The following is a 27,789-nucleotide window of genomic DNA, read 5'->3' as shown; positions in this document are numbered from 1 at the left end:
CCAGGATCAGTTGAAAATGGCAACACAGATTTGAGAGATGCATAAAGGGATCTGTTAAAGTATATGAAATGCATGGAGAAAGTTAAGAAAAAAAATGCAAAGATAAGACTTTACAAGATACTTCAAAGAATTAAGAATAGAAATCTTTAAAGGGTATTTACAAGAGGTCATCAAAAAACATCTAAAAATACAGAAAGAAAAAGAATAACTTAGAAAAGATCACAGACTACAGGAAGCTGAAGAGTAGGAATGAATGGAGGAAACAAATTAAAGGTGACAGTTTAGGAATCTCATATCAAGTTTGGTAGTAAAAGAAGTAGAGAGAAATAGGAGAATGTGTGTGTGTGTGTGTGTGTGTGTGTAACATATCAAGACACATATCAAGATAAAATTATTTTAGAATAGAAAAGAACATGTTTGTAAAGGCAAACAAAAAAGGGGAAAGTATGGAAAGAGACTGAATATATAAAAAAGGGGAGAGGGGAACAAGTTAGTAAAGTGAAGGACTAGAGGAGAATGAAGGTAATAGAAGGATTAATTTTAGAAAGAAGAAGGCTGTGGAAAGGGACCTGTATGTGCCAAAATGTTTGTGGCAGCTCTTTTTGTTGTAGCTAGAAACTGGAAGATGAATGGATGTCAATCAATTGGAGAATGGTTGAGTAAATTATGGTATATGAAGGTTATGGAATATTATTGCTCTGTAAGAAATGACCAGCAGGAGGAATACAGAGAGGCTTGGAGAGACTTACATCAACTGATGCTGAGTGAAATGAGCAGAAGCAGAAGATCACTGTACACTTCAATGCTGTATGAAGATGTATTCTGATGGAAGTGGATATCTTCAACATAAAGAAGATACAACTCACTTCCAGTTGATCAATGATGGACAGAAATAACTACACCCAGAGATGGAACACTGGGAAGTGAATATAAATTGTTAGCACTACTGTCTATCTACCCAGGTTACTTATACCTTTGGAATCTAATACTTAATGTGCAACAAGAAAATGGGATTTACACACATATATTGTATCTAGGTTATATTGTAACACATGTAAAATGTAAGGGATTGCCTGCCATCGGGGGGAGGGAGTGGATGGAGGGGGGGATAATTTGAGAAAAATGAATACAAGGGATAATGTTATTTTAAAAAATTGCTCATGCATATATACTGTGGGAAAAAAAATTCTAAATAAATAAATAAATGGAAAAAAAATAAAGAAAGAAGAAGGCCATTTCATACTCTGAGCACACAGAGGAAAGAAGGTTTAAGGATAGAGGTTTTGAGACAAGGAGAAGATATAAAAAAACAAAAAAGAAGCCTTAAGAAAAAAGGACTGAAAGTATAATTAGAGGTATCTGAAGAGAGAAAATATTTTGGGGAAGCTGCTGTAGGAAGTATGACAGATGAATAAAAGGCACTTATCTCTTTCTTTACTGTCTAGTTGAGATTAATAGTTGAGATTGCATCACTCAGTCATGCATAACATCAATATTAAACACTTCCAAGTTTATGGATGTGTCTAAATATGCAAAAGAGATGTGTTATCCTTTTTAAAGAAGACAAACATACTGCCTTATCCCACCTGTGCTGTTAAGGAAATAAAGCCATGTTTCTTCCAGGGTTTTAATCCATCACTAAGGATAAAATAGATGAATGTGTTCAGGTGAAAGCTTAGGTATTTCAATGATGATTACAATGCTTAAAACATTAGAACTTCTTTAAAACCAAAAACTCATAAAAAGAAAAATTCTCTACTTATTATAGTGAGAAATTGGAACCTCCAACAGATTGCTAACTTGGGATTAAAAATTCACAAAAGAAAATCACTACTTGTTATAGTGAGAAATTAGTCTATAGCCTCCAACAGATTGCTAACAACTGAGGATATCTGAAAGAATGCACCTGCAGTTTTGAAACTATGCTCAAAGAGCTATAACACTCTACATACCCTTGATCCAGAAGTCGTACTACTGGGTCTGTATTCCAGAGGTCAAAAAAAGATGGAAAAGGACCTACATGTGCGAAAATTTTTATAGCAGCCCTTTTTGTAGTGGCAAAAAAATGGAAATTGAGTGTATGCCCCTAAATTGAGGAACAGCAGAATAAGTTATGGTGTTTAAATGTAATGGAATACTACTGTTCTATAAGAAATGATGAACAGGATGATTTCAGAAAAACCTGGAAAGAGCTACATGAGCTGATACTGAGTGAAGTGAGCAGAACTAGGACAATGCTGTACATAGTAACAGCAAGATTATGTGATGATCAGCAAAGATAGACTTAGCTCTTCTCAGCAATTCCAACAAAGTTGGGATGGAAAATATCATCTGCATCCAGAGATAGAGCTATGGATACTGAACACAAATTGAAGCATACTATTTTCACCTTTGTTTTTTTTAAAGAAAGGAAATTTGCCTTTTCTTTCCCTTCTGTTCTGATTTTTCTTTTACAGCATAACTAATATGGAAATACATTTAAAATGTTTGTACATATATAACCTTTATCAGATTGCTTGCTGTCTTGAGAGAGGGAAGAGAAAGGAGGAAAATAAAAAAATATGGAATTCAAAATTTTACAAAAATGAATATTGAAAATTATCTTTACATATACTTTGAAAAAATATTGAAAAGTTAAAAAAATACATCTGTAGACTCCAAAGTTTTTTTTTTTTAATATTTGTTATTTTTTCGTTTTTACTCTTTCTCACTACCATTCCTCTGTATTGATCAGTAAAAAAAAGGGCAGGAGAACATGAAATAAAACTCTTAACAATTATGCATAGTCCAATAAAAAAATTCCCACATTGACCATGTCCAAAATTACATGTCTTATTCTGGATTTTCTGGTTTTAATCACTTCTCCAGCATGTAGTGTATATACACTATACATCCTCTGAAAGTGAAGGTCATTTCAAAAGAATTCTAAAAATGTGCTTTATAAGGACAATGTCAGCATTAAAGTCTCCTAATATCAAAACTCATTGACCACATTACTTTATACAAATCTAATTTCTTTCATTTTTCATGAGATTACTATTTAAGTTAAGCTAAAAATATTTTATTATTGGCAACAAAATATCTAGATATTTAATGATAAGTCTAACTTGCTATCTTTTCCCATTTCATTTCCTCTAGCAAACAAAACCAATTATATCACTTACCTGGCACAATAATATGTAAAATAGTTCGGAGTGCCTCCAGTTGCACTGTTGATGAGGTTTTGTGACTTTTCATAACTTTTATTATGTGAGATGTCACTGATGTCATTACATCTACATGAAGGTTACTGAAGATATGGAATTTAAATAAATGATAAAATGTGAAATACTACACAAAACATCTATACATTCAAAACAACAAAATGAGATGAATGTTATATATGACTTTAATTTAATTAAAACTGTATGTAGTGAACTTTATGAAATTAATCTTTTAGATAATATAAAAAATTTAACAACAACCTAAATGAGGGTCAGTGTGTTAAGATGCCATAGTCAGATTAAGTCTCTCATTTTCTTATTAAATTTTTATATATACAACACATTGTAGTCTCCTAGAAGAAAAGAATACTTCCTGTATAAACCAGTATGTCATTATGACTGGAGCTCAGTATTACCATTTGACAGATTTTTAAGGATAAATAAATTAATTTCTTCTTCATACATAACATTTTCACATGTAAACATATTATATTTAGATATTTTCCTCAATGGAAAATAACAAATCCTTTTTTTTTTTTTTTTTTTTTTTCCTCCGAGGCAAAAAAGGGTCACACAGTGAGGATGTGTTAAGTGTCTCGAGCTAGATTTGAACTCAGGTCCTCCTAAGTTCAGGGCTGGTGCTCTATCCATTGCACCACTAACTGCCCCCCCCCAAATTTTTTTAAAAGTTAAAATATGACCAAACTGTAAAGAAAACAGATTTATTCTCAACATTTCTAAATTTTGTGAATTCTATAAAAAACAATGTAAAGTTTTCTAAAAATTAATAGAAATTAATTTGTACTCCTTTTTGTAGTTAGTAAAAATTTAATCTTGCTTATAAAAACTTTCTGAATAATTAAAAGGCCTATACCACTTATAAAAATTTTTTGAGTAATTAAATAGCCTAAAAATAATTTAAAGTCTCATATGGATTCCTGATACCTGAGGCAGAAAATCATTATCAAGGTTACTTTTATGCATAATTTTAAAGTATTTTTATACCTCCATTTCTCATTTGTCAGAATTGATTAAACAATCAAATTACAGCTAAAATAACTGCAATGTAATGTCTTCCCATATTTACACTTTCTTCTAATCTGATGTGTTAGTACACAGGCAACTCCTATCCCAGAAATCTTCTTTGTATATTTTAATCAGTAACAAAATTCAAGATCTTATAATGGGGGATCAAAAAAGGTTTGAATGGTGGTCAGCTAGTGATTTATAAATTTAAGTCAGCAGCAGAAGAGAGACAATTAGGTAGATTTCTTCTTGCTTATTTCTCTCATATCAATGGATCAAATGAAAGCAAATGAGATAATCTATAATGTATAAACTTTAAAATATTAAATAAATGCTAGTTATCATTTAATACACACTTGACGAATAGGTAGGTTCTGTCTATAAATGCAATTAAAGATTCCCTCCCTCCCCCAAATCTAGTACTTAGAAAATTTAAGTAGGAATTCTAAAAATTTAACAATAAGGGTCCTTTTGGACCCTGAAGTGCTTTATGTCTAAAATTGATGATGCTACAAAATTAAGACCATAATTTTCCAAAAAAAAAAAAAGTTTTAACTTTCAAATTTCTGATTATTAAAAACTATTTATAACAAAATTCTATCTGATCCCAAAATCAGGCATATTCAGTATCTCCATAAATCTATATTACCTTCCTTCCAAAAGATGATTTAACATTTTACATCCACTTTCAGCTACTTCAGGGAAGTCTAAATGCTTCATCATCAATCGCATTACATTCCAGTATATTCCTTTTGATAACAGGGCTTTTCTTATATTAACTACAAGAGAACATATATTATTTGCAAAAATGAAAATAAAGGTCTATAAACATTTTATAAAAGAATGTATTTAAATACTTCAAATTAATAGGAAAATAGAATAATACAGATTAACTTCTATAATTTGTCTATCATTACCAATTACTCTAAAATAGAAGCTTCTAGGTCACCTGGCAAATAAAATAGATGACAAGACATTTTCTTTGATTCCCATGAATTCTTAAACCTTCCTGAAACAGAAACTATGAACTATATATAAAGCACCATCAGTTGTCTCCCTGGTCTAAGACAACCAGAATTCAAAAGAAGGTCAAAGAAAGAAAAACCATGAACTGAAACCTATCCTGAACTTATTCAACACCTTTGTCTAGCACACTTTCAGCAATGTGGCTACACTCTATAACCCAACATGAAAGAAACAAAAAAAAAAAAATGAGAAAGAAATTTCCTTTCAGGACTATAGATAGAAGAAGAAGTTATGCCTAAACAAGAGAAAAGTGGATAAAATGAGAACATAGTATTATATAAAATGTAATACTTTTTGAACAAACAAAACCAGTATAACTTAAATTAGAAAGAAAAGAGTTAAGTAGGAAAAAAAACCTAATTTTATACCAAATTTCATTAGAAAATAACTCTCAGGTTACATAAGGAATGGATTTGAACTTTTAAAAATAAAAGCCATCCCTCAATTGATAAATAATTAAAAGATATGAACAGGGAGCTCTTGAAAGGAAGAAATTCAAACTACCAACAGCCATATGAAAAAAGTGCTCCAAAATAGAGAATTAGAGAAATGCAAATTTAAACAACTCTGATGTTTTGCTTATACTTACAGGTTGAAAGGAAAGCAGAAAACTGGGGAAAAGTTTTGCAACAGGAATCTCTGAGAAAGGCCTTATTTCTCAAATATATTGAGAACCGAGTCAAATACAAGTCATTCCCCAACTGATAAATGGTCAAAGGATATGAAGAGGCAGTTTTCAAGTTTTCAAAGGGCTATAAATATGTATACCATTTGATCCTGCAATATTACTGCCAGATCTATATCCCAAAGATATCCCAAAAAATGGAAAAGGATCTTTTTGTACAAAAATATTTATAGTAGATCTTTTCTATGATTCCTAAAAACTGGAAATCAAAGGTTTGCCCATCAGTTGGGGAATGGCTAAATAAGTTATAGTATATGATTTCAATGGAATATTATTATGTTATAAGAAATGAGGAGCAGGAAGATTAAAAAAAAAAAAACCTGGGAAGTCTTGAATGAGCTAATGCATAGTGAAGTGAACAGAACCAGGAAAACATTGAAGATAATAACAACAATACTGTTGATGAAGAATTGTGAATGCCTTAACTATTCTCAACAACACAATAATCGAAGACAATCTCAAAGGACTAAATAATGGAGCATACAATCTGCCTCCAGAGGAAGAAATGATATTGACTGAATACAGACGAAGCATGTGATTTTCCACTTTAATTTTTTTTCCTTTTTATTCAAGTCTTCTTGTACAAAATGACTAATATTAAACTGTTTTACATATTGCACATGCTTATTTCTCAGAAATGGGGGAGGGAAAGGTCAGGAAACAGAGAGGGATATTCAAAAGTTTAAATTAAGATGGTTTAAAAAATTTTAAAAACATAGAAAGGATAAGAATTTATATTTGGGCTTTGAGTGAGGGAAAAAGAAGACGGTCAGGGAAGGAAAGCAGATGGCACCAAACTTAGGATATTTGGAATTTTGTATGCTTCTCTCTCACAATCCTGATTTTCATACAAAAGGTGTCAAAAACAAAGAAAAGGAAAAACATATAAACATAGAATAGAGAGCAATACACAAATATCATACAAATATGAATGGGATAAATCACCCTTAAAATGGAAATGGATAACAAAAAAAGGTTAGAAATCAGAATTCAATGTTTGATATTTATCTGAAACACATAAATATGTATACATATTTAAAATAGGGCTAGAATAAAACCTATTTTATTCCAACTGAAGTAAATACTTAAATTCTGACTAATTCAATGATTAAGCATGCTTTCAGAAGGCTAATAATGAAGTATATTATCCAATTCATGATAGAGAGGGGATGAACTCAAAATACATAATAAGATTATCATTTTAGGATAGGATCAATGTGATAATATGTTAATATTTTTCCTGATAAAAGGTAAAACAAAATAACAGCTACATTAAAAAGTAAAATAAAAATTTCATGACATAAAAAGTTGTACTTTATCAGTATGCCTTACCATTTTGTTCTGATAGAGTTGACAATGCATTAGCAGTGGCCTGAAATACTTCTTTTGTTGAAGAATGCATCAGCATGGCAAGTACTATTTCCCTATGCACCGGATACCTTTTTCAAATGAAAAGAAAAAAAAAATTGACTTTTAAAGATTGTTTTATTTATTCTCTATTAAATGTTTATTAAATGTTGTTAACATTTTAATATAAATCCTTTCATAAAAGGTTGATATTAATATTAATAGATTGATATTAATAATAATAATTAAAATTAATATATTAATATTAATGTATCCATAAGATACAGAGAAAATAACCATTTTTCACTAGTCCTTCAACAATGATTCCGGGCAGAAATTATAAGAGAAGGGAAGGTCAGAGAATAATAAGAAGAGAATCAAAATAAGAATAAGGGAAGGAGGGAAATACTAATGGTAATAGAAAAATACACCTAATAAAAGGTATTAAAGGAAAATTCTTATAGAAAATGAGATTAAATGAAAGCTTATACCTCAAAAGCATCAGTATTTATGTTAGAAGTTATCTTTCGAAAAACAAAAAAATTACATTAGCATCTTATACCACTGTTAGTTCTAAATAAATACTTGAAAAATAATATCATGAAGTTTTTCAAATGGTCAAAAACGGATGGAAGCATTCTTTAAAATTCTGGCTAGTAAGAGACTTCTTCATCAAACAAAGAAAAGAGAACATGAAATATCAAATAAACAATTGTGATGACAGAAAATTGAAAAGCTTTTGCACAAAAAAAAGGAAATAAGATAAGAAGGTAAGCTATGGAATGAGAAAGAAATGTTTGCAGTATGGTGCAATGTAAACAATGCTCAATTTAAAATTAGAGGACATGAATTCAAATCCTAGCTCTATCATTTATTACCTGGATGACCTTGGGCAAGGTACCTAAGATTTATAGACTTTAGTTTTCTCCTCCATAAAATGAGGGGAGTAGATTAGTTGACCTTTGATCTCTGATAAAAGTTTGAGATTTAAGTAATATAAGGAATTAAAGAAATAGACTTAAAAGTCAAAAAAATTTAATCTTTTTAAAGGGAAAGTTTCTTGTTGGTATAGGAGAGGGATATATTCTGAAATAAATGAGATATTGCAACAAAAGGCAATCATTACCCAATTGATATATGGACAAGGAGCATGAAAAAATAATTTTTCTGGGTAAGAAATAAAAGCTAATAAATAGCCATATGAAAAAATATTCCAAATTAATGAAATTCTCAGCAATTAGGTACAGTTGGCAGACAGGGACTGTAGCATTGAATTGCTCTCTGGGACACGCAGGGAATGGCACTGATAGAGATCTAAGCAGACTTATGCTCCTACTCTGTACATATGGAGGTCATACATATCCCTACTTGGCTATATCCAATCAGAAATCCAACTTATATGAAATCCAAATCCCAAGTTAAATTTCCCACATAAATCTGTCCATGGCTCACACTATCTTTACTGAATCCTTCTTGAGGTTATATACCATCATTGCACTTTGCTTTGTGGTGACTTTCCCCTCTTCCCTCCTTCATGCTTTGTGGTATCCTTCCTCAACCCACCCACCATGCCTTATAGTATCTTTGTTCTTCTTATAGCTAACTCTTTTAGGGTTTTAAATCTCTTGCTATTTAGCCTGCCAGTTAAGGGCATACTCCAACCTTATAGAATATTTCCTTTCTCATGATAAATTGTGAGTTCCACTAGGGAACTTATCTTTTCCATAATCAATTGCTAAAATCTCTTTCCTTGCGAACTATATGCTCTCCCAAGTCTATTTCATATTTATCACTTGGTGTTTATTGTACTTCCTCATTTTTCTGCAACCTCTTCTAAATAAACCTAACTTTTGCCAAAGAGAATGGTCATTGTGAATACTTCACATGACTGAACCCCAACATTTGGTACCTACAATCTCATCACAAATCACCTACCACATCAAAATTACTAAAAAGTATAGAAATTCATATAAAGTAATTCCAAGTCATAATTATCAAGTTAGAAAAATAATAAAAAAGGAAAATGACCAATCTTAGACACGTTATAGGAAAACAGGGGAATAAATATATTGTTGGTAGAGCTGTGAATTGTTCTAGCCACTCTAGAGAGCATTTTGTAACTGCATTTAAACAGTTACTAAGGTAATGACATAACAATACTATTAGCAAGCCTATACACCAAAGAAATCAATCAAAGAAAAAAAGAACCTAATAAGTAAAGAAACATTTATAGCAACTGTTTGTGGTAGCAAAGAATTGGAATCTAAAGGAAGTGTCTATCAACTGGTGAATGGCTAAGTAAAAATAGTACATATAAATGTAAGGAACACTATTGTAATATAAAAAATAATGAAAGGAACAATTTCTGTATGAACTGCATGGGGAAGTGAGCAAAACATAACAACACCATTGTAAAGATAAATAATTTTGAAACACAATAAATAACCATGATTAAATACAATGATGAAACATGCTACCACCCACCCCCAACAGCAAAATAATGAACTCAGATATAGAATGATTTACATATTTTTTGAATAAAATCAATGTAGAAATTTTGCTTAATTATGCATACTGATTACAAGGTTTTTTATTTTGTTTTATAAAAGACAGAGGAAAAAATGAAAAAGAAAATAAATTCTTGTTCAAAATATATAAAATTTAATTTTAAAAAAGGCATTCACAAAACTTTGTAAAAGGAAAGGAAAAAAAAATTTCTTTGAGGAAACTAAATAAATTGGGTTTAGCAGCTGAAAATTAAATAACTGTCATATGAATATTAATTATGCTAACTCCTAAAACACAAACAGGGTGATAGCTATATTCTTTTTTTTCTTTGGCTATATTCTTTGAACAGTAATTTTTCCTTCCAGATTATTCAACAAATATTTATTAAGCACTTATATAGGCCAGGCACTGTGCTAAGCATTTAGAATACAAAGAAAGGCAAAAAATAAATAAATAAATAAATAAAAATGAGGCCTGAACACAAAAAGCACATGTAATAGAAATGTGTAATGGAAAAAACAAAATGTAAATAACTATGTACATACAAGATATATACAGAGTTAATTTAAGTTAATTAAAAAGTAAAGGATCTAGTAGAGGTGAGGAGAAAAACGGATGATTTGGAAAGGTAACCTACAGAGAAGGTTAGATTTGAGATGAGGGAGGCCAGGAAACCTAAGAAGTGAATAGGGAGAATGTTAGAAGATATAAGTATCATATTGAGGAACTGCAAGCCATCCAATGTACTTAGATTACAGAATCCATTAGAGAGTTATATATAAAAAAAAAAAAAATGGAAAGATTTGGAAGGGGTCAGATTGAGAAGGCAATTAAATATCAAAAAGAGGGTTATTTAGAGATAATGTAGACTAGATTGGAAAAGTATAGCCAATCTCAAAAATGATATTTGCCATTAATTTTCTATTGTCAATATCAAATTAACAAAGACTTATTGAAGTATATGAACCGCCTTCAAAGAATTCACAATCTAATGGGGCAGAAAATAAGTAGATATAAACAAGCTAAGTAAGGGATAAATTAGAAGTAATTAATAGAGGGAAAGCACTAAAATTAAGAGGGAATGAGAAAGACTTTCTGTAGAAAGTAGTATTTTAACTGGGATGTGAAGGAAGCCAGAGACAAAGATTCCAGACATGGAAAACAGCCACTTAAGTACAGCTAGCTGAGAAATGGAATGTTTTCTCTGAGGAACAGCATGGAGGTCAGTGTGGCTAGGCAGACAATTACATGGAGCCTGAAGGGTGTGAAATATAAGAAATCTGGAAAGGTAGAGGGGACTAGCTTATGAAGGGCTTAGGATACCAAAAAGAGGGTTTTATTTTTGATTCTGGAAGTAACAGGGAATCACTGGAGTTTGCTGCATAGGGATGGTGATATGGTCAAGCCTGTGCTTTAGGACTTTGGAGGTGTATGGATTGGCATGGGGAAAGACTTATGACAGGCAAACTAATCAGAAAGTTATTTATAAAGGCATGAGGATAAGGACCTATGGCAATGTGGGAGCAATATTAGAGGAGATAAGGGGAAGTATTTGAAAGATGCTGAAAAGGTGAAATCAACAGGTATTGTCAAGTTTGGAGGAGGCAGAAAAATAACAAATTCAATTTTATGTACTGGAAATTTAATTCAATCATTTAGAGATGTGAGAATGGAGGTCTGCAGAGAGTTAGAACTGTATAAGCAAATGTGATAATCATCAGCATAGATCTGATAACTGAATCCATAAGAATCCGGAAGAGATAATTAAGTAAAATAGTATATTGATATAATTCTTGCAGATCATGTATAATAAGCAGCAGGATCTGGTCCTTTAAACTTTTCTTGCTGGCTTTTATATCTAGCAACCAGTGGAAGGGAAAAAGGAAAGTAGGGTTCCATTTATGTCAATAGAACACTTTCTATGTAATCTTGATTCTTGATGTTTTTATTGCTACAAAAGAAGCATTTTTAGACAATGTTGGCAACCTGCCACATAATGTTTTTAAAAGGAGTCATGTTTTATGCTATGACCTCTAGTATCTACTATTTAAATTCCTAGATAGATTGTTATATGGTCCACCTAGAGATGAAACTGGAAATGTAATTTTTTGAATGTACTATTCTGATTACCCAGAAGTCACTAGAATATTGGAATTTTGTAATAGAATTTAAAGACTCTTGTTAATAACTTTCAAACATAAGTTTTGCTAACAAAGTTAGTAACTTATTATTGAAAATGCTAAGGTTTAAACATTGTGACTCCACTATTTATTTTATTACAGTATCTATTATATCTATTATCTGTTATTTACTATATAATTTATTATGTTATCTCTGGAAAAACTCTCAGATACACATAAAGAACTTCTATAGTAAAAACAGCAATTTTAGTAAATAAAATTTTCTAATTTTATTAACATTTACATATATATGTATATATAAAATAATTACTACTGACTGGTCATCTTCATCACCGATATTTTCGTGTAAATTTCTTTGATACATAAATAGATTGTTCAAAGCCCAGCATGCAGCCTCCTGGATTGAAAAGAAAAACAATTTGTAAAACTATATAAACAATTCTCAATCAATGTTAAAGGTGACTTGGGAATAATCAAACCTGCACATGGACGTTCTTTCTATGTAATTTCAATGCTGTGTAACTGGCTTCTAACCAGTATAATTTATTGTCCTCATCGTCATCCTGATTCTTTTTCTTTTCTTCTAAATCTTGGTTTAATATAATAGTTTCAGCTTGAAAATAAAAATGTCATAAATTAGTTCTAATTTGGAGTGACTACCATGTTATTTCATATTTCAAAATGAATAGTAAGTTTTACCTCTACTAATATGTTACATTAATAAAGAGTAAAAACAAAACATATAACATTCATTGAATAATCTTACTATAGATGGCACTTCACTTATAAAATAAATCCAATTATGTCACAATTCTTAGGTCAACCACATATATCATTAAATTAATTTTTTCCTTTCCCCCACTTTAAGTTGAACCAGTGCTAAGATTATTTTTAAGGAGACAGTACTTGAAACTATCACCCCCCAAAAAAAATTTAATATAATCAACCCACTGAATAAAACTTTGATATCTTCTTCAAAAGCAAATTCTGAGTATGTTGAATTGTGGAGGAAGCAATAATTATGAATTTGGCTCCACAACTGGATAAACCACTATTCTGAAGCAACCAGATAGCGTAGTGGGTAGAGAACTAGGCCTGGAGTTAGGAATTTTTGATTTCAAGTTTGCCCTTATACACTTACTAGCTGTGTAACCCTCACTTAGCCTCTTTGCCTCAATTTCCTTATCTATAAAATGGGCATAATAATAGTTGCTACTCCCAATGTTATTGTGAGGATCAAATGAAATAATAATTATAAAGCATTTAGCACAGTGCCTAGCAAACAATAAACATGATGCGAATATTAGAAATTAGCTATAACTATTCAACATAGTTCTCTAGGGAATTTTTTGGATTTAAAGAAAATTATAAATAAATGAAGGCTGAAAAAACTACTACTTCTGGCTAGATCTTATCTTCTGGAATATTAGTGAATAACTAGTAAGTTATTAATAAGATTCTTTCGAAAGCTATTTTGTAGAATTTTCAAGCTAATTTTTATATATTATTCCAACTTCTACTCCTTGGAGAATTCTAATCAATGATTTACTTTTCAAAAATTTCACAACAAAATCAACTAGTTTTAATAAAATTCCTAAAGTGTTCATGACTGTGGTTTATTTTCTTTTGCTTTTTTTTAAGTTCAGGTAAATTTTTTTTTTTAATTAAAGATTTTTAACTACAAAACATATGCATGGGTAATTTTTCAACACTGACCCTTGCAAAACCTTCTGTTCCAAATTTTCCCCTCCTTCCCCCCAACCTCCTCCCCTAGATGGCAGGTAGTCCAATACATGTTAAATATATTAAAATATATGTTAAATCCAATATATGCACACATATTTATACAGTTATCTTGCTGCACAAGAAAAATCAGATCAAGAAGGAAAAAAAACTGAGAAAGAAAAAATGCAAGCAAACAACAACAGAAAGACAGAGTGAAAATGCTATGGTATGGTCCACCCTCAGTTCCCAGAGTCCTCTGTCTGGTGTAGATGGCGCTCTTCACTGAACAATTGTAACTGGTTTGAATCATCTCACTGTTGAAGAGAGCCACGTTATGGTTTATTTTCTAAGCATGAGAGATTTTATTTTTTAAGACTATATATTAAGATGGAATAGAGAGGAAGCCAAGGAGACAGATTAGACTCAGCTGTACTTTCTCAAATTTTTTCTTAAAGCAACTTTATTTTTTATTAAAGCTTTTTATTTTCAAAACATGTGCATGGATAATTTTTCAACATTTTCCCTTGCAAATCCTTATATTCCAAATTTTCCTACTCTTCACCCCTCCTCCTCCCCTAGATGTCAAGTAATTCAATATATGCTTAAAGCAACTGTAAAATAAGTTTGAAATCAAATTTTGGATGGCAGAGCAAACAAAAGCCTTGGGGTAAGACATTTCCCAGCCTAAGAACTCTTAAAAGGTCAGCAGGACAAATCTGTGGCATCTGGGTGGAAGTCTGAACAGATTCCCCACACAATGCAGTGGCAACAGCAGCCACAGTTGCAGCAGTAGCTTCAGGAGTTCTCAGGCCAGAGATGGCAAGGAGTTGAACTAATCCAAAAGAGATTAGAGGGGCCCCTTTGCTGGCACTGGGTACAGATGGCACTAATTGGCAAGTTTATTGCCCACCAGCAGTTCTAGGTCACAGTTCCAGGGTAGAAAGAGCCTGAGGGTTAGTGGCTCAGAGTTCTGCCTTGATGAGGTTTACTTGCAGATTGGACATTTTTGGCCTACAGTCAAAGGAGAGAAACTGGAAGTTTTCAGAAGATTCAGATGAAAAAAATGCTCTAAATCATTACTACTTAGAGAAAGGCAAATTAAACTTGCTTTGAGGTACCACATCATACCTACAGAAAGGGCAAATGCTGAAGAGAATGAGGGGAAAATACATACATAAATGAAGTGTCGGTGGAGTAGTGAACTGGTCCAACCATTCTTCCCCCCCCCCCCCCCCAGCTGAGGTAAAGTGACTTGAGCAAGGAAGTGTTAAGTGCATGAGACCAGATTTGAACTGGGGTCCTCCTGAATTCAAGGCTGGTGCTCTATCCACTGCGCAACCTAACTGCTCCCCCCAACCATTCTTGAGAACAATTTAGAATTATACCAAAGCACTACACTGCTATGAAGTCTGTAAATAGTTATAGCGGCTTTTTGTGGGGGCAAAGAATTGGAAATTGAGGGAATGCTCATCAACTGGGGAATGGTTGAACAAGTTGAGGCATATGACAAAGGGAAAGGGGTTGTTTCAAAAAAATATAGCAAGTCCTATATAAAGTAATGCAATTGAAATGAGAAAAAATAGGAGACTATTATGCCCAGTAATAATAATAACATAATGATGATCAACTGTGAAAGACTTCCAAAGGATTCATGATGAAGAAATAGTAGTCACCACCAGGGAAAGAACTGATGAACATTTAATTGCAAACAAAAGTAAAATTTTCTCACTTTATTTTTCTTCCTTTTTTTGGAAAAATGGCTAATAAGGAAATAAGTTTTGCATGATTTCACTATATAATTGATATTATATTGCTTGCCTTTTCTTGAATGAGAGGTGACAAATAGGGAGAAAATTTGGAATGTATACTTTTAAAAGAAAATAAATTTTAAAATGAATAATAAATCAAAATATTAAACAAATTATAATAAGGGGGAAAAAGATATAACTTTTAAGGATTCCTTTTAACAGTAAGACTCATTCATAAAAGATTTATGACAAAGATACCACTTAGCCTTTAATAGTTGTCAACATTATAAAAGTGAAACACAGAAATAAAGTAAATGGCCATTAATATATAAACTCTCCATGAGTAGGGATTATTTTATTACTTGTAATGCTAGTGCCTCTGGTCTTAGATACTTAACTTTGAGTGGTAACCACACATTTTATCTTTTTTTCTAGTCTCATTTTTCTTTTGCAAACTCCCTCTCAAAACAAAACAAAATACTTGAATCTGAAATAAGTAAATCTCAAACTGAGCTAATAAGCAAACTGAGAACAAAAAAGGAAACAAAGGAAAAGCAGTTCTACATCTAGTTCATCCTCCTCCAGCATCTCCAGATAAAAATAATAAAGTATCCTAGAGAAATTGCAACCCAATCATGGATTAAAACGAAATCTATAAAAAATAAGAAACTAAAGGACAGTTAGCAAACAATGACAACATCAATGCAAAAAAAGCAACTGATATTCAAAACCAAATGATGAGAGTTTGAATAATTAAACTGTTGAGACCACATCAAGCACAGAACTTAGAAATGCAAATGAGTGATATCAGTGGGTTAGTCATGGCATCTCATCCCATGGAATGAATTAATGGATTGCTCTTTGGATAGAAAAGTATATCTACCTTCTTTTGTGCATGAAACATTATGATACTATGAAAAAAATCAAATAAAATATTTACTTTGGAAATTACTTTTTTTTTTTTTTTTAAGCAAAGCAAAGCAAAATTTACTTACTCAGGAGAGCCAAACAGCTCAGTGCTGCGATCTGCAAGGTTGCATTTTCTGAATATTTTTTGACAGCTTTCACAATTATCTCATGAACTTCATTTAAGACCAGGATATTAAAGAAATTATCTAAAAACAAATTATAAGTTAAATCTACATTAATAGGATTTTCCATTTACAACCAAGTAATATTTTTCTTTAAAAATAATTTAGCATGCTTATACAAATTTTCTTCGTAAATTGTTGTACATTTAATTATCTTATCAATGCAATGAAACTGAGTAAGCAATAGTAGTTTTTCTTACACTGCTCTTTTAAGACATCACAAAAAAAGTATAGCATCTCATTGTATAGAGGACTGATATAAAATCCTCTTTTAATAATAGCTCACATTTACATAGCACTTGATGGGGCAAAAAAAAAAAAAACAAACATTTTAACAGAATCTAAAAATTTCATAATTGGAAGGAATTTCAGTGTCCTTTCTTCAAATTCTAGTTCAAAAATTCCATCTATAAATTAAGAGCCATTTCTCAATTGACAAATGATCAAAAAATATGAAATCAGTTCTCACGTCAAAACTATCTATAGTCATATAAAAATGTTCTAAATCACCATTATCAGATTAGAGAAATGCAAATTAAAGCAATAGTGAAATAGTATTGCTATACCTATTAGACTAATTAATAAGATAGAAAAGGAGAATGACAATAGAGGAGATGAAGGAACATGAAGACACCAATGCACTGTTGTAGGGTTGTGAACTGATCCAACCATTATGTCTAGCAATTTGGAACTATGTCCAAATATTTATAGTAGCTCTTTTCTAGTGATAAAAAAAATGGAAATTGATATCTATCAGCTGGGCAATGGCTGAACAAATTAAGGTACGTGATTATAATAGAATACTATTGTGATTTAAGAAATGCTGACCTAGATGCTCTCAGAAAAACCTGGATTTACCTGAACTGATGCACAGTGAAATCACCAGAACCAGGAGAACATTGTACACAGTATTAGTCATATTCTAAGATAATCAATTGTGAATGACTTAGCTATTCTCAGCAATACAATTAGGGGAGTGGGAAAGTAAAGAGAAAATTTAGAACTCTATTTTTAAAATGAAATTTGGAAATTTGTTTTTATGTGTAATTAGGGAAAAATAAGATATTAAATAAGAATTCCTTTATAGTATTCCCAAGAAAAGTTAATCCAGCCTTCACTTAAAGATTTGCAATCAGAAAAACCAGCACCACTGAAAGTGGGGGGAGGGGGGAATCAGAACAAAAGGGAAAACAATAGGAGAAATAAAAACAAACAAACAAAAAAAAAGAAAAAAAAAGAAGTGAACAGAGCATATGTTGAGTTATATTCAATCTCTTAGATTTTTTTCTGGATACAGATGGCATTTTCTGTCCAAAGTCTATTGGGATTGCACTGGATCACTAAACTTTGAAAATAACCAAGTCTTTCATTGTTAATCATTATACAATCTTGTTACTATGTACAATGTATTCCTGGTTCTGTGTTTCTCTCAGCATCAATTCATGTAAATCTTTAGGAAGAGCTTTTTAATGACTTTATTCTGGGGTCAAGAGCAGTCGTAGTAGTTTCCATTCCTTGCCAGGATATGCTCCTGGTTCATCTCCACAAGATTTACTGTGTTATGCCATAGAAACCTCTTCATCTGGGAAACCTGCTCAACCCCTGGACTATCTCTCACATAGAGAAGCCCTCATTCCCAAACCTTCATTTCACGGATGAGATCTGGGCTTCATTCATTCAAAAAATCCTCCCCAGGATTTTCTCTACTTTCATCCTTTCTTGGAATCCCCACCCTCTCCAGGTTCTTTTTACATATTGTCTTCTTCCATGAGAACACAAACTCCTTAAGAGCAAGGATTAGCTTTCATTATTCCTATTTGTATTCCTAGTTCTTAGTACAGTGCCTGGCACATGATAAAAATTATCCCCCCTCAAGGTAAATGTTTAATAAAAACTTAATGATATTGATCTAGTAGAGCAGAGATATATGTTGAGATTTATAATTTTAGGATAATCTTTGATAGCTGTGAAGACAGAAATGGCATGAGGAAAGACTGGAGGCAGGGAGCCCAATTAATCTAAATAAAAGATAAACATGGTCTAAACTAGAGGGGTGATTATGTGAGTGGAGAGAAGAATATGAATGCAAAAATTTACAAGATTTGGAAATAGGATTCAAGAGGTTACTGCTCTCAATCAAAGGAATCAACCCATAACATGGTTATGAATTTGGGTGATTTAAAAGAAGGTAGCACTCTCAACAATAATAGGAAAATACAGAGTGTAAAGGTTGAGAGAAATGATAAAAAAGTTGTTTGGAAGATGCCCAGTTTGAGATGCCCAAAGGAAATATAATCAAAATGTCAAACTAGCAGTATATAGGACTCACATAGGATTCAATAGAGCTCAGGAGAGAGAAGGGCTATTTATTTTCTGAAACCTAAATAGATCTAGGAGTCATTGGCATAAGAAGGGGACATCGAGCATAGTTAATAAGCATGACATGAACAAACATCAAGCAGTCAGACAGGTAGGAGAAGCAAGAGAAATCAGGCAGAAAATCCCATACTGAGATGTAGAAGGAAAATGTGGTTAAAAGTTTCAAATATTACACACAGGTCAATAAGGATAAGGATCAAGAAACAGTCATAAAATTTTTGCAATGAAGAGATTAGTAACCATAGAGGGAGTGGTTTCAGTTGAATGAAGAGGTAAGAAAACAGACTTGTAGATTTAAAAAGAAAAGGAATAAAGTGTCTTTGAGTATGGATCTTTTTTTTGAAGGGTTTGCTAAAAGGGGAGGTAGACAAATACAGACAATAGCTGGCAAGCATGACAGTATTTAGTGAGGATCTTAAGAATTGGGCACACTTGGGAAAAGTTGAAGATTAAAAGAGGAAAGAGGAGATCAAGGTCTTTCCAATAAATAAAGTGTCTTTCTAGACGCTTCTCATGCAATTTCTTGGGAAGAGTGAAGAAGTATACACAGAGTACTCATCGAAATAAATTAAGACTCCATCCTTCTTTACCTAGAAGGAATAATCGAAATTAGTTTACAGATTATTTCATTTTTTTCCCAGAACAGAAAGGTATTCATTTTTATATTTCATTAAAATGCAAGAAAGTACATTTTTAGTTAAATACATGGCAAAGTACTAAGTCAAAAGAGTAGAGAAGAAGAATGATTATAGGACATTTAAGGAGGAAAGAAAAATTTGGAAGAGCCACTATGAATATAGCTATACTTTAGCAGTAATGGTAATGGTACTGGCATTGTGGCAACCTTATTTTTGGTTTATAACAGCAACATGTAAAAAAGCCTTATGAATTAAATCCCAAAAAGGTGTCTTTTTAAATATACAAAGATTTTTGGATGATAGACTTTACTCAGAGATTTGATAAAAAGATTTTTTTTTCTTTCAATCTATACCTTTTTTTTCTTACTCTGGCTGTACTTTATCTGTTCATGCAAAACCTTGTTTATGATTAAATAAAATTCTTTGTTATTTTTCATAAGCTTTCCTATTTTTTCAAATTCATTTTTCATAATCACTGTTGTGAAAGATGTAACAATTATTTTCAATTATTTTATGCTGTGCCTTCTTAATATTTAGTTTTTCTGTCTATATGGAATTTATTGTAGCATATGGTGAGAAATGCTAATATAAAGTATTTTTCACAACCAAAAGTAAATGAAAACTATTGTAATAAATAGTCCAGTCAAGAGGAGATGAGGGCTTGATATATTGTGGATGGATAAAAGGAGTCATCTGTGAAAGATGCTGCAGAATAGAACAGACAAGATTTGGCAATTGATTCAATATGTGATGTGATTAAATATGAGTGAGAAAAAGGAAACAAAGATGACAACTAGATAGTAATCAATGTGAATAGAAAATGGTAGTACCCTGGACAGTAATAGGCAAATTCAAAAGAAGGATGTATTTGGGAGAAGAGATGAGTTCTCTTTGGGTTGAGTTTTAAATGCCTAAGGGACATTCAGTTCAAAATGTCCAAAAGACAGGGGGTGATGTGAGATTGAAGCTCAGAAAAGAGACAACAAAACTCAGAAGGGCTGGATATATAGAATGGTACAAAGCAAAAATAACTATTTTTATAAGCAATGCATCCAAATATTTGGAATCCAGTAGTAAAAGCAAAGGTGTTATAAAGTAATGAAAATTACTCCTGAACAAACATACTGAAACTTAATTCTGTGTATTCCCTTTCAAAAATGGTCACCTCAAAGGAAAATATTTCTCTCTTCATTTCCCATTCAGTTGTATTCCTCTGGATTTCATCATTATTCCATAGAAACCCCATCATCCTTTAAGATTAAGCTTATGTCAACCCTGGAATTTATACTTCATCAGTATACTTCATCTCTTCCTGAGGCTCCTATCTCTCGGAAAGGATGAAGTTAGGCAGCTCCTCCCATAATTTCCGTTTAAGATGGGCTCCTAGGCCAGCAATCTTTTCACCATTGCCAAGTACCTTTCTCCTCCCTACCTTTGAGCTTCCTTTTGTATGTTGCCTTCCATAATTAAACTGAAAATTCCCCTAAGAGCAGGGACTATCTTTTTCATCCAAAAAAAAAAAAAAAAAAAATCCAGATCTTAACATAGTGTCTATCACAAAGCATATATAATGTTTACAAACTTTGTTAAAAGTTTGTTTAAAGATTAAAATCTTTGTTTCAGTATGTTTGTTTAGGAGTCATTTTCATTACTTTATAATAGTCATTTAGCAATTTGGCAATAATATGCCTATGTGTTTTCTACAAAGGATCCCATTGAGGTGGTGATCAATGGATTTTTTCCTATTTCTACTTTCCCCTCATGGTCTATCACTCCAGGACAATTTTCTTGGATTACTTCTTGTGTCAAGGTTCTTTTTGTGGTCACAACTTTCAGGCAGTCGAATTATTCTTATATTTTCTCTTCTTGATCTGTTCTGCAGATCTGTAGTTTTTTTTTTTTTTAATATAAAATGTTTCACATTCTGTTCTATTTTTTTTTCATTCTTTAGAATCTATTTTATCATTTCTTAGTCTTTTATAGCTTCACTAGCTTCCCCTTGACCAATTCTAATTTCCAAAAAGATATTTTCATCTTTGAGACTCTATCTCCTCTTCTAATTGGTTTACTTTTTTTTCATAATTTTGTTTTTCTTGGATGATTTTTTTAAGTTTTTTCTCAATGTCTCTCATTTGATGTTAAAATTATTTTTTGAGTTCTTCTATAAATTATTTTTTGAGTTCTATAAATTCTGTCTGGGCAGGGAGCCATCTCACTAATTCTTTTAAGCATAATCTCTTTTTACTTTGGTATTCTCCTCTGAAGATGAACCCAGGTCTTCCCTGTTCTCATAGCTAAGTTTCTTTCTTCTTTGCCAGTTCATTTTTTTTTTTTAATAGAGGTATTAATGTGTAAGGATCTCTAATTGTGAGGTAGGAGAATAGTGCCTCTAGCTTCACTTGAGCTCTCCCCTCTGATCTAGAACCCCAAACCAAGAACTTCCCCATCCAGCAAATCCCTGCAGCCAACAGTATTCTTGCTCCACTGCCTCCACACTCATGGGTATGCTGTTCCTTCTTGCCCAGGACCATGTCTCTGCAGCATAGCTGGACCTGGACTCAGAGCCCCATCTCCACAAACAATCTAGGAGGTGGAAGTTTCTGTGGTTCCTGCTGAGTGGTCCAACCACATCCAGCTAGCCCCAAGGCTCCCCACTTGAAGTTTCTATGGAGCTAGCCCAGAGGTGTTTGTATTTCACATGAGTTTATTCTGGTCTGCCCTTTTTCTTCAGATCTCAGGTTGTACTTGGAGGACCCTATTTTGCCCCAAGTCTTCTTGATTTTTCACCAGTCCATGTTCACCTGGAGGTAGAAATCTATTCTATTTATGGGGAAAAATCTGAAGACCTTGAAATTTACCAGCCTACTCCACCATCTTCCCGGAATCTTTCCATTTGGATTTATTTTCAAAGTTAAGTTTGTGAACCACAGAAAACAGCTCTCTTCTCATTACTTTACAGTCAGGGGTAATTGGGTTTTCTTTATCAAAACAGATCACAGAATCTTAGAATGGAAAGATATTTTAGCGATCATCTTATTGCAAAGAGAATTTAAACATCTGCCCTGGTCACAAGGCTGGTGCCAGCAGCAGAAGTAGAACTCAGGCTGACTTCCAAGTATTCTTTCTACTTTAACCAGAAAACAAAAAAAACTTCATCCTATAAAAAAAGCGAAAAGAAGAAAAGCTTAGCACTGAATGCTTAGGGCTATTTACAAAATACCAGATTTGACTTCAAAATATGAAGATCTGCCACCATTTGGGGTATTCAAAAGGAAGAAGTCTTAACAGAATGCCTTTCAGCAATAGCAACATCATTAGAAGAAGTATATCACATTCTCCTTGATTGTGCGGAAGAGGATAAGTTCCAATATTATTTATGCAAAAATGCAGCTAAATTACTTGACCCATATCTTCTACGAGTGATGAGATTATTCTAGTGCCATTTCTTAAATGCCAACATGTAAAATATAACCAAAGAAGGCTTTTGGTTTCCCAAAAATAAGAACATTTATAACATGAGGTATCTTTGAAGAGTAAAAAAAAACAAAAACAAAAACAAAAACAAAAAAACAGGAAAGAAGACAGAAAAACATTCATAATTATAATTACCTCATTTAACAGATTAAATCATTAACTGGATCACTTTTTTAAAATTAAGAACCTGAGGAGGAATATCTTAGTCCTGAATTTGGCTAGCTAGACCTTTAGGAGTCTTTCATTTTATAATAGAAAGACTAAAAATTATGACTGTACTTATAATGCATTTAAACAGAAAAATCATTTAAATAAAAATAACTCACCCAATGTAAGCCTATGTAATAAACAGCAGCCAACTTCTTGAATTTTTTCACTGCTAGAGAACATTTTCATGGCTTCTACCACAATATTGTAACATCGGACATTTCCACTCATCAGGACTTCAACATTACTGCCTAAATCAAAATTACAACACATCAATATGGGGAAATTTTCCCTTATGTAAACACTTACACATGGTTTCCTAATTTCAACCCTCATGGCCATGATACAATATTCTACTGACTAAAGCAATTAATAATGCTTCATTTTTAGCACATTAATTATATATGAATTATAACTTATATTAGAAGAATTATGTTTAACCTTAAAAGAAAATATCTATCTTAGATTCCTATAAAAAACATGAATGAATCAGAGTGATGAAATTAAGGGATAGGTTCAAAAGGCTACCTGGACCAATCTTTGATTTTAGAGAGGAGGATATTGAGGCAAAGAGATTAGGTGACTAGCCCAACATCATACATAAGATGAGTTAAGTCAGAATCAGACCTAGCTCTTTTAACTCCAATTTCATCACTTTTTCCACCTGCTAGTGGATAAAAAAAAAAAGGAAAAGAAGCAAGATTTGTAAGTAGAAGACTAGAAAGGGATTAAGAATATACAACTGTTTTTAAGGCATAAATAAGCTGCTAACAGCTACAGAGATAAATATTTTAAATAAAATTTAGAAAGCTATAATGACAACCCTAAATAATACTTCCCCCCAAAAAATACATGGAGATTTTTAACAAATATTAACAGCAGTTATTTTTAAAAATGAGAACATGACTTAGAAAATGAGGAGGTAACTGCACGAAATCAGACATAAAACAGTTAAAATAAATGGTTAAAATAAAATGGTTTACAATTCTGTTTTCTAAGAGTTATTTTCTTTGACCTTTCCATTACAAACCAAGTCATTTTAATTTTTGTGTCATGCTAGATGTGGGTGGGACACAATGCCTAAGACTTCAGCCAATAAGAAGTCCACCAAAACTATTGCCAAGGGAAAGCAAAAGGGTGCATTCAGTGTGATGACACAGAGTAATGTATAATCATTAGAAATTAGATCATTCCCTATCATTATTTAGCCACTTCTACTTTGAAGATTTAATCTCCTATGGAGATTAAAAAGTACAGATCTAATCTTCTACTCTGTCATAGAATGGAGGTACCCCTGGATTCCAGTAGTGAAGCATACAAACACATTTGGTAACAGGGTTTGGCAACAGTCCCTGTTGGCTAGGCAACAGACTAGGTGTTTGAAAAGACTAATCAATAAAATGCTAGCTACCAGCTAATAATGTTTTAACCAAAGCAGTCCAAGAAGACATCTACTAATGTATAGTTTTTAAAGCCCCACATTACTTAACCCCAACCTACTTTTTTCCATCTTTACTTAGCATTACTCCCCTTTCCACATGCTGTGATCTAGCCAAACAAGTCTTCTCTTTTTAAATAAAAAAATTCATATCTGAAGTCAGTGCCTTTGCATGGGTCATACCACCTGTTTGGAATGTGCAATACCTCTTTACTTCATGTAACCTCAGGTAACCAGTTTCTATTCCTTTAAAAGGCAGATTAGACACATCTTTTTTCAAGAAGCCTTTCCTGAACCCCAAACTACTACTAGCATCCCTCCCAAACTACTCATTAATTTGTACTTAACTACTATTTCTGTCTACCTACCCATTTTTATATGTGCATATACTTATATTTACTAACTATATATGTATAACTATGTTGTATAACTATTGTCTCTGCTATTAGAAATTAAGTTCATTACAAGTAGAAATGTTTTCATTCTTAATATTAGGTGCCTACTAGTATATGCCTAGCACATAGCAGGTGTTTATAAGTACTTGTTGACAGAATTTAAAAGGATTGTTTTCTTCCTCAATAAAAAGAGCATCCACACTGATGAAATCATGTAACCAAAATATTCATGTATTATAAGAATTTGGAGATTGCATTTATAAATTTGAAAAATACTGTCAATGATCTCAAGGTTTTCCATGGTGGGGAAAAAAATAACAAAAAACAATCTGCCTTTTTGATACAGCTATTTTTCCAAGGATACTACATATACATACACATGCACACGCACATATGCGCACACACAGACGCACACACACATATACACCATTTTATTTCACAGGATCTAAAGAATTAAAAAATTAAAATTCTGGGTTACTACTGGTGAGGTATAAACTCACTGAGAATCAGGATTTTTGACAAGTAGTCCATAAACCAAAATCATTCACTCTTCACAACCTTCTTTCATGAAGAGTGATAGTCAATTTTAAAGTGTCAGAGAATGACCTTTTTTTTTATATTAACAACAGCTGATTTTTTTTCTGACATCAACACATTTTGATTTCTAATTTATAACTTATCTCCAAAAAGGCTCTTGGAAAAGATATTTTAGTTTACAGTGATCTAAGTAGATAATGACATGTTTACTTATAGATACTTACATGGGAGTGCTAGGGAATGCAAACTGTGAAGAACATGAAGAACAACTTCTTCTTCATGATTAAATCTTTTTAATGCATTCAGCAAAAACATATAATCTTTGTTTTCAATAAATTCAGTCAACTGCTCTTCTGAAACTAAGTTGAAAGGAAAATATAAACTTTAAGGATTATATAAAAGCATGAATTATTCAATGACATTTTTATAGTTAGAAAAATAAAAATATCTGAACAAATCCATGAATCAAAAGTTTTTCTTTACACAAAATTAAGCCAAGAAAAATGGGAAAAATATTTTGATCAAACTTATTTCTATTATTGTCCTAAAATGAAAACATGATACTAAATAAGGAGTTGATAAAAGATTTAAAGTTTAAACAAAGAGGTACTTTAAATAAAATTTTATCCATAATTTATAGATAGCATGTTAGAAGATAGATTGAAAATTTTGAATATGGAAAAGTTTTACATAATTGCTCATATATATCCTAAATTTGAATACTTACCATCTCGGGGAGGGGAGGGAGAGAGTGAGAGAGAATTCGGAACTCAAAATTTTAATAAAAAAAAGTTTGAAAAACTTGGAAAAAAATAGATAAAAAAAATTAATGTAATTGGCCAACTCTTAAAAAATAAGGTAGATTGGAAAGTGAGTGAAATACTTTAGAGAAAAATGAAGTTGAGGCAGAATCAATTGTGAAGTAAAGGGCAGAGACATGCCCAAGATCCCTCCCAAACCCCTCAAAATACCCTTAAATAATGAGTCTAAACAAATTCTAGAGGAGCAAAACCTCATAAAAATATGAACTGAAACAATTTTCCAGTCCAGGACAACTTGGAGAATCAGCAGGAAAGGTCTATCATACTAGGATGAGAGAAGAGAATACTCTATTGCAGGCTACACTAGCATAGACTTAAGACTCCATCTTTCCATCTCTTTTTTCATCCCTATCAATTGGGGAATGGCTGAACAAATTGTGCTATGTGATTATCATGGAATACTATTGTGTTCTAAGAAATCATGAACAAGATACTCTCAGAAAAACCTGGAAACACTTCCATCAGCAGATGCAAAGTGAAATGTACCGTGTACAAAGTAACAGCAGTATTGTAAGATGATCAGTTGTGAATTACATAACTATTCTCAGCAATACAGTAATTTAAGGCTATGCTAAAGAACTTATGATAAAAAATGCTATTCATCCCCAGAGAAAGAACTGATGGTGTCTGAATACAGATTGAAGCATACTTTTTTAAAACGTTCTTTACTTTTCTTGAGGGTATTTTTTGTCTGTTTTCTTTTATAACATGACAATTATGAAAATATTTTGCATGATTACATATGTATTGCTTGCTTTCTAAATGGAGAAAAGATGGGGAGGAGGGAAAGGAGAGAATCTGGAACTCCCAAAGTTTGAAAAATGAATGTTAAAAGTTGGTTTTACATATAACTAGGGGAAATTTTTTTAAAATATTTTTTTAAAAAAGAAAAGGAAAAATAGTTTAGCAAATTAATGGTGGGGATTTATTCAATATAATGATGCAACATCAAAAAAGATATTGCCATTAGTATTTAAAATGAGAAAAATTGTGAGAGATATTATTATTCATGGATTTGTATGTAATTCTGATAACCATTTTTCTTTAAATCAGTATCAACATATCCAAATAATCAGTTAAGAAATGGGCTCTTTAATAAGAAAAGTAAACAATGGTAACTGGAGGGTTTTTTGAGGCAATTGGGGTTAAGTGACTTGTTCAGGATTACACAGCTAGGAAGTACTAATGAACTGCAACATGTATCTCCTCCTCAATGATGGTAATTGTTGAAAGCTATAGTAGTTTCATATATCCTACAAAATACTCAGTTCTTTTCTTGCTTGTTTAAAAACAAACAAGTCATAAAGAGAATCACAAGAAATAAAACTGATAATTTTGATTAATTGCATTAAATTAAAAAGTCTGTGTACAAAAACTGAGTAAATTCATTCTCACTTTTT

At 32.0% G+C, this 27,789-nt stretch overlaps 1 protein-coding gene across 1 annotated transcript in view; it reads right to left on the bottom strand.

Moving 5' to 3' along the window:
- The window catches only part of LRRK2 (leucine rich repeat kinase 2), a 173,807-nt gene that overhangs the window by 129,713 nt on the left and 16,305 nt on the right, over window positions 1–27,789 (bottom strand). The window contains 8 exon segments of the mRNA XM_074269491.1: window positions 3,165–3,289; window positions 4,879–5,008; window positions 7,273–7,379; window positions 12,254–12,333; window positions 12,416–12,549; window positions 16,405–16,524; window positions 23,318–23,449; window positions 25,793–25,927. Of these exon segments, the coding sequence (XP_074125592.1) occupies window positions 3,165–3,289; window positions 4,879–5,008; window positions 7,273–7,379; window positions 12,254–12,333; window positions 12,416–12,549; window positions 16,405–16,524; window positions 23,318–23,449; window positions 25,793–25,927 (963 nt within the window).

The sequence above is a fragment of the Sminthopsis crassicaudata genome, chromosome 5 (genome assembly GCF_048593235.1).
Source record: "Sminthopsis crassicaudata isolate SCR6 chromosome 5, ASM4859323v1, whole genome shotgun sequence".
NCBI lineage: Eukaryota > Metazoa > Chordata > Mammalia > Dasyuromorphia > Dasyuridae > Sminthopsis > Sminthopsis crassicaudata.
The sequence above is the reverse complement of the archived record's forward strand: the minus strand, read 5'-3'. Positions and strand labels throughout refer to the sequence as shown.